The 8,310-nt window shown below is 53.0% G+C and overlaps 1 protein-coding gene across 1 annotated transcript; it reads left to right on the forward strand.

Moving 5' to 3' along the window:
* The first annotated feature begins 1,435 nt into the window (after nucleotides 1-1,435).
* On the forward strand, nucleotides 1,436-7,712 carry Zic5 (Zic family zinc finger 5). Its single transcript, XM_026400380.2, has 2 exons — nucleotides 1,436-2,960; nucleotides 7,270-7,712. Exons 1-2 carry the CDS (start codon nucleotides 1,436-1,438, stop codon nucleotides 7,710-7,712), a joined length of 1,968 nt encoding a protein of 655 aa, XP_026256165.1.
* The last annotated feature ends 598 nt before the right edge of the window (nucleotides 7,713-8,310 follow it).

The following is an 8,310-nucleotide window of genomic DNA, read 5'->3' on the forward strand; positions in this document are numbered from 1 at the left end:
ATAATTTTATGGAGGAAAGCAAATTTTTAATCCTGATATTAGTTTTAGAACATTTTGGACTAACACATTTTTTAAAATGTTTCCTTTTAAAAACCTGAAGTGACAATTTGGTACACTATAACCTACTTTGGAATTTTCTGCCCCCCCTCCCAAGTGATATAGGGACTTCACGTTGTTTTTTAAAAACTGATTTGGTAGCAAACTGCTGGGAAGGGATGGTGTTCACTAAGAACAGCAATGAGGTCCAGCTTTTATGGTTTTCAAATAAGACATCTCAGTTTACTTGAAAATGATAAGGTGAGACTATATTTTATTGTAAATAAATAACTAAGATAAATTTTATTGTATCTATTTGAATTTGTGGTCCTTTAAAAGAAATGAGGCACACACGTTAAGTGCGTTCTGGACAAGAAAGAGAAATTCTGCTTAAAGGACATTGCTTAGCACTGCTTCGCTCAGGAGAGATGAGGTTTGGCCTGCCCTGTCACTGTATCTCCGAAAGGCAAAAGTTAGCATTGCTGCCGGATATCCACGCGGCCCCGCCCCTCCGGTAGATCTAATTGGAAGTGGCAGATCTAGAACCGATGAGTAGTGAGATTACACTTTGAGCCAACTCCTTTGAACCATGTTGAAAGGGACTCCATGAGCTAAAAAGCAGAAATAAAACCGTTCCTTTGGGAAAAGATTTATTTTGACTTCACCTGGCGTTTTGAGGAGCCAAATCACTCCAGTTGTTTTGCAATCAATAGACTTTAATAACCTTCCTTGGTCGGTCTCCTGTCTGCTCCCTACGTGAGAGCTGGGCAGATTGGGTGTCCAAACGTTTCTGGCATCACCACTACAGGTATGAAGACGGGATGTTCACCCTCCTGCAGAGGGCAGCTCAGGCATCTTCCAAAGTAGGAGTAGAAAGTGGATACTGGAAGGGTAAACTGCGAGCAGTGAGGCGTAGGTTTTTGAAGTTAGGGATTCCCGCCCCTCCCTTTGCCCCTTGGGGGTCCCCAGTCCCTTACCACCCGGTGTACTCTGACTGCGTGCACACGCTCTCCATAGGCGTGTCAACAGAGCGCAGAGCGCTGCGCGCGCAGGCCAAGCACAAACTTTCTGCAAGTGCAACTTGGGCATCCCTGGGGAGGCGGGGACCGAGGGCTCCAGGGGAGGAGGGGGCGCGAAGTGAAAGCGCAGGCGGTCGCGAGCACAGGGGCGGTTCCCCGCTGGGCCTAGGGTCTGAACGCGAGCCAATCGGGCAGCCGAGTCTGCTGCCAATCACGCGGCTCCCTCCAATCCCACCCGTGCCATTTCCAAAAATCTCAGTCCCACTGTGCAGCTCAAATGTGGTGCTCACTCTGCCAATCGCTGGAGGACAGAGTGGGAACAGGAATAAGCAGAGTTAGGAGGCCAGGACAAAAGAAGTTAAAGAGCGCCTAATATATACATGTTTTTGAAGGCGGGCAGAGGGAAAAAGGTCCCCCCAGTGAGGGTCTATGAGCCTGATTGTGTAGTTCTGATGGAGCCCCCTTTGAGCAAGAGGAACCCGCCAGAGCTGAGATTAGCGGATTTGGCAACGGCTCAGGCCCAGCCGCATCAGAATATGACAGGCTTCCCGGCGCTGGCCAGCCCGCCCGCCCACTCCCAACTCCGCGCTGCTACCGCGCACCTCCACCCGCGGGACCTGGGTACTGACCCCGGCGTGGCCGTCACTGCGCTTGGACCCGAGCACATGGCTCAGGCGAGCGCTCAGAGCCTCAGCCCTCCTTCCCAGGTGCTCCCGGCGCAGTCCGAGGCTCCAGCGGCTGCTGCCCGCCCTGTGGCCGTAGTCGCGCACCCAGGCTCCGGCACCTACCCCGGCGGCGGGGGCAGCAGTGGCGCGCAGTCCTCCGCGCCCCCGCCCCCAGCCCCTCCTCTTCCTCCCTCCCCTTCACCCCCTCCTCCTTCCCCTCCCCCGCCTCCTCCTTCTGCCCTCTCGGGCTACACCACCACCAACAGTGGCGGCGGCGGCAGCAGCGGCAAAGGCCACAGCAGGGACTTCGTCCTCCGGAGGGACCTTTCCGCCACGGCCCCCGCGGCGGCCATGCACGGGGCCCCGCTCGGAGGGGAGCAGAGGTCCGGCACCAGCTCCCCCCAGCACCCGGCCCCGCCTCCCCACTCGGCCAGCATGTTCATCTCTGCCAGCGGCACCTACGCGGGCCCGGACAGCGGCGGTGGCCCGGCGCTCTTCCCCGCGCTGCACGACACTCCAGGGGCTCCCGGCGGTCACCCACACCCGCTCAACGGCCAAATGCGTCTGGGGCTGGCGGCGGCGGCAGCAGCCGCGGCGGCTGAGCTGTATGGCCGAGCAGAGCCGCCCTTCGCTCCTCGCTCTGGGGACGCGCACTACGGGGCGGTGGCTGCCGCTGCGGCCGCCGCCCTGCACGGCTATGGAGCCGTGAACTTAAACCTGAACCTGGCTGCAGCGGCGGCCGCAGCGGCAGCTGGGCCTGGGCCCCACCTGCAGCACCACGCGCCGCCCCCGGCGCCGCCGCCGCCGCCAGCGCCCGCGCAGCACCCGCACCAGCACCACCCCCACCTCCCAGGGGCAGCCGGGGCCTTCCTGCGCTACATGCGGCAGCCAATCAAGCAGGAGCTCATCTGCAAGTGGATCGACCCCGACGAGCTGGCCGGGCCGCCACCGCCACCGCCCCCGGCCGGCGGCGCCAAGCCCTGCTCCAAAACTTTCGGCACCATGCACGAGCTGGTGAACCACGTCACGGTGGAGCACGTGGGCGGCCCGGAGCAAAGCAGCCACGTCTGCTTCTGGGAGGACTGTCCACGCGAAGGCAAGCCCTTCAAGGCCAAATACAAGCTCATCAACCACATCCGCGTGCACACTGGCGAGAAGCCCTTCCCCTGCCCCTTCCCGGGCTGCGGCAAGGTCTTTGCACGCTCTGAAAACCTCAAGATCCACAAGCGCACTCATACAGGTGGGTGTCTGTCCCCGGCCGCGCCGCCGCCGCCTCCTCCTGCGCCGCCGCCGCTTCCGCCGCTGCTTCTCCTCCTGCTCCTGCTCGCCTTAATTTTTCCCTCCTTCTGCTGCTTCTCTTCGCATACGTATAACCCGGACATGTGACTTCTTTTTTTTCTCTCCCCCTTTTTTCTATGAATAAGTAATTCGATAGCACACACAGGCCCCGCGCAGGCTTCCCACACGGCGGAGTCTCCAGCGCGCCCTCAGCCCCTCGGCCGGGACCGGCAACGCGCTCCAGCCGCCGCCGCCGCCGCCTCCCCGGAGCAGAAGCAGCAGCAGCAGGAGCAGGAAGGCGCCCAGGACGGTCGGCAGCCCCCATCCGCCCGGCCCCGGGAGGTCGGGGAGGGCCACGGGGAATCAGGGCCAGGGCCGGAGTCTCCCCTGCGGTGCCTCCCTTCCTACAGGTCGCAGACCCTGCGCGGTAGCTGCACCACGGAAAGCGGGGGGGTGGGAAGGGCGCGTGGGATCTGCTACGGTGTTGGGGCCGCGAGTTGTGGCCCGTCGGAGGGCGGGGGTCTAGTGCCTCCCGGGATGGGTGCGGATGTCAAGAGGAGCCCGCCCTCTGGCCCCCGAGACCTCCGCTCAGTCACACCCCACTCCTAACACCTCCACATACATGGTCCGAGACCAGTTCACACACACTCCTGCCCGCCTCCTGCACCCCATTTCTGCGACACCCACACGCCCTCGTACTTCATATGCGCCCTCACTTCATTTACACACCCGCAGTCACACACGCGCTGTCACACAGCGATCACACACATAGACTTCCCACGCACCCTCGAGTGTGCTGGATGCTGGAGAATTGGTTTTTGTCCTTTTAAGGAAGGTTCTAGTTGGAGGAAGATGAGGCCTAACCCGCCGTGGAACATGGGAGTGCGGAGTCCCCAGCGCCGTGGGGACCCTCCCACCCTACTCCAAGCTCTGCCTTTGGGGCTGCCTTGGCCCGGTGAGGGTGGCTGCAGCATGGGGCGGCGGTTTAGCCCCTTAGTGTCGTGTGCCCTCTTTGAACCAAGGAGTTCCTCGGGCGGTAGAGCTGCTGAGCGCGAGCATAGCCGGGATTTATAGGGACAGACAATATTACCCCTCGGAGGACACTTAAGTAACTGGAGTTTACATTCAGTGATCACTTGGCTGATTTATCGGTGCGGTGGTGGCGGCGACGAGGAGGCAGCCCGGGGGCGTGGGCCGCGACCCGGCCAGCGGCAGTCCGCGGGTGTTAGGGGTGTGTACAGCTTATTCTATGTGTCCAGGAGCAGCCGCGTCCAGGTGGCCCCAGGCTGGCGCTCCAGGCCTTGCTCCTATGGACTGACACCTCACAGGCCTCCCATGTGGACCTGCAGAAGACCGGCAGGGAGCACGTTGTCCCTTGAGCCTTGTGTTTTTCTAATCCAGATCAATCCACCTTAATGGCTTTTCCAAAAGGGAACTTCCCACGAGGCTCTTATAAAAACGCCATGGCCCACTAAGCCATCTGCTTGCTCGGTGCCCAGCACTGGGAAGTCCCCGCCCTAACCGAGTTCCCAAAAGGAGGCCCTAAATGAGGCGCATGTGGCCTCCGCCCCTCTCCTTCCCTGGCCTCTGGAGGGGAGTGGACCTTCCTTCCCTGCCCCTCTGCCGGGACCCCACAACACTGAACAGATTTTGCTCCATAAGAGAGTGGGGGGTGGGGGGCAGGGGACCGGTGGCTGGTTTTCTGGTTCCAAGTTGTGAGAATGATAGAATTTCCTGCTCCCCACTCCTGCTGCTAGCGTGAACCCCACCAGGAAAAGCATGCAGGGATTCCACACACACCCCAACCTGGGATGCTGGCGACTCCCAGTCCAACTCAAACCCGCGCCTGGCCTGGTGTTTTGGCTGTCCTTGGGTCCTCAGCCATTGGACATTGTGTCCAGAGAGGGACAGTTGTGTGTCCCGTCCGGCAGTTGTGGACTTCTTTCTCTCCCTAGTATAGACTTCTCTCCTATTGAGGGGTTATCAGGACCCCAGAACAGATTGGTCAAACGGACTAATCCCCAGGTCACTCCTGAAGTCTTCTGTCCTGACCTGTTAGCCTTCAATTGGGTTTATGATCTGCCTCCCAGCCCAATCCTAGAGGAAGCTGACAAGCCCTGAGTGATATTCACAACTCGATTTCCTTTTGGTTACCATCCCACAGGCACCAAATCTCCAAAACTCTGTAAATAGTTAAATTCTGATGTGACGCCTCTGTCAGAATCTGGAATGTAAACACTGAGGTCTCTCAGTCTTTCTATTTAGGGGGAATTTACTCAGAGCTCCTGTGGGCCCCCTGAACAACACCAGGCCCTTCTAATACATTTCCTTTTTCTTCTGCTTTGTCCCTCCACCTTTCCTTTATCCCTAATTTCCAACTTTCTTTCCACTTCCTCTCTCCCTTTACTGACTTTTACTGCTTCTCTTTCTTGTGAGTAGTGGAGGGACTAGCAATGTTCAAAGCTTTACTTTTCACAATCCGGGTTATGTAAGTTGGGCAGAAACCTAAGAATTCTAAACAACATTGACATGTGCATAGAATGAATAAAACCACATAAGCCTCCCTATTGAAGAAGGTTGATTATCTTATTTTGTTTGTTTTGTAAAAAAAAAAAAAAAAAAAAAAAGACTGCTATTTTAAATTAGTATTATCTCCAACTTAAAATGTAATACAAAAATCAGGACAAGGCACTGATGTTTTGGTAGAAAGGAATTAGCTTTGTTTTTGCTGTGGCTCATCTCCAAAGAATTTTTAAAGGTTGTGATTATTTTTGTGAGTTCTCTGTTTTCCTGCTATTTATAGGTTAAGAGTTGTATTCCAATAATGTCTAATTTCATTTTTAAACAAGGATAGGTAGGGAAAGTTATATTTCAGTCTTCTGGATATTTTCAGATGTGTTAACATATTCTGGCATTGAAGCAGTGGCCATTAGTGAAATATTTTTTAAAACAACAAACACATATTTGTGTGGAGGGAATAAGATTCACCACAGAAATGTATGTGCATTAAACCGATTCTTAATGGTTTTTCTTTTTAAAAATAAGTTATCCAAAATAAAGAAAGATGCCCTACCTCGTATGTCACCAAAGTAGCTGGTGATCTTTTTAGATCATCTGAATGTCAAAGGAAAATATTATAAAAGAATATGTGATGACTTGTTCAATTATGGATTCAAATTTATAAGTTCATAGATACTAAGGTGAGAGAGAGAGCCCAGCTATGTTGTCAGTGACGTCTTCCCTTTTGTTTTTCAACCCCCAGGAGCAGTGGTTAAATTTTTCTGGTTGTGTTATTAAGCATCTCTGCTTTTTGGACTAGTGGCCTCGTGTTTAAGTCATAGTGTGCCTGGTATGGTCAGACCAGCTTAGGGGTGACAGGCCAAAGACCTTGATTTTTTTTTTAAGTGGTTTTAATGAATAAGTGATGGAGAAAGCTGTTAGAATAAGTGTACTAAAGGCCTAAGGTAAATGACAGATTGTGTGCTGAGGCTGTGGTCTTTGCCCACATGTGATCAGATTCTGTTCTGCCACACTGTCCAGCACCCTGCAAGTTGTGGGGGAAGCTGGCAGAATGCGGAGACCAGCAGCTTATTCTCTGCCCAGCCAGCCCTGCAAAAGCTGGTGGTGGGATTGTGTTTCACAGGTGCCTTTATTTCTAAAGGGAGAATGTTGGATTATTTCCTTTCCTTTCCTAACTCCACATCCTCTCCTGCTGCTCCTTCACAGCAATGAAATTCTGGGAACACTCTGGAACAAAGTGCCATTATCATCATTTTATTGTATCCCCAGCTTACTTTTAATGTTATATGTTTATCTTTCTTCCATTTTTCTTGTTCTCACCTCCACCCGTGACTCTGAGAATATCTTTTTATCAGTGTTTATCTTGATAGAGGATTTTCTACTTGTATATTTGAGTGTCCCGACCCTGAGATGAATGAGGTTGTTATGAGGGCCCAGGTGGGCTTCAGTGGTACATTCTGGGCCTTGCTTCAACCATGGGCATTTCACCCTGACCCCTGTAGTACCTAGGGGGCTGGCATCTGGCCTCTCAAAATCCAGATCCAAGCAGAACCTCCAGGCAAGTGGGCCCAGGCCAGTCCTTGCAGCATCTCTTCTCCTTTGCATCTTGGAATATAGGAATTAGGAATAGAAATAAGGCTGGGTGTTGGTCTTTAGGAGAATGGGAAACTCCATCCCCAGTTCTGCTCCAAGATTTCTTTCAAGCTAGTCTCTGGAAAGCCATTGTTAACCTTTCCTGTGTTTCCTTGCAGGGGAAAAGCCTTTCAAATGTGAATTCGATGGTTGTGATAGGAAGTTTGCCAATAGCAGTGATCGAAAGAAACATTCCCATGTCCATACCAGTGACAAGCCCTACTACTGCAAGATCCGAGGCTGTGACAAATCCTACACTCACCCGAGTTCTCTGAGGAAGCACATGAAGATTCACTGCAAGTCCCCCCCACCTTCTCCAGGAGCCCTTGGTTACTCATCAGTGGGGACTCCGGTGGGTGCCCCCTTGTCCCCTGTGCTGGACCCAGCCAGGAGTCGCTCTAGCACTCTGTCCCCTCAGGTGACCAACCTCAATGAGTGGTATGTTTGCCAGGCCAGTGGGGCCCCCAGCCACCTCCACACACCTTCCAGCAACGGAACCACCTCTGAGTCTGAAGATGAGGAAATGTATGGGAACCCTGAAGTTGTGCGGACGATACATTAGAATTTATCATTATTAATAAGTGGGAGTCCTTGGACCATATCCTAACCTGAGACAATGCCGAGCCTGAGACAAACGTGTGACTCAGACTTGCTACTGGTCTAATTAGCCCTATTTATTCAGTATGAAACCCTATGGTGTTTGTACATTTAATTAATTTAATTAAGATATTTGGGCTTTTTTTTTCTTTCTTCTTAAAAAAGCAAACAAAAAACAACCAAGCTGGACTTGTACATTGCAGGGAGACAGGGCTGAGGGCGAATTGTACCAAGGAAAATGAATGGAGACATTAACCGAGATACACACTGCCGATACATATATATGTGTGTGCATACGTGTGTATATATATCACACACATATATGCATGTATGTGTATATATTTAAAGGGGGGAGAAGATGAGCATTAAGTCAGAACTTCACACAGCAACCAGGCCCTCTGCGTTTCCCGGAGTGCCTCTTGAATGCCTTTGACACCGTAACGTAGGCTGCTTTTGAGCCTCCTTGTCAAGCCCTAATTCTGCAAAGGCCTCTTGATTGTAAACCACACACTTGCTGCATCGCCAACAGATCTTGGACTGTGCCTGTGTCCAAAAGTATTTGT

The sequence above is a fragment of the Urocitellus parryii genome, chromosome 2 (genome assembly GCF_045843805.1).
Source record: "Urocitellus parryii isolate mUroPar1 chromosome 2, mUroPar1.hap1, whole genome shotgun sequence".
In the NCBI taxonomy this organism is placed as follows: Eukaryota; Metazoa; Chordata; class Mammalia; order Rodentia; family Sciuridae; genus Urocitellus; species Urocitellus parryii.

Bases quoted from the DNA above. Each gene is read 5' to 3' on its own strand.
- Zic5 (XM_026400380.2), top strand. From the start codon at position 1,436: ATGTTTTTGAAGGCGGGCAGAGGGAAAAAGGTCCCCCCAGTGAGGGTC. The intron at 2,961-7,269 runs GTGGGTGTCTGT...GTTTCCTTGCAG, and splicing joins CCACAAGCGCACTCATACAG to GGGAAAAGCCTTTCAAATGT.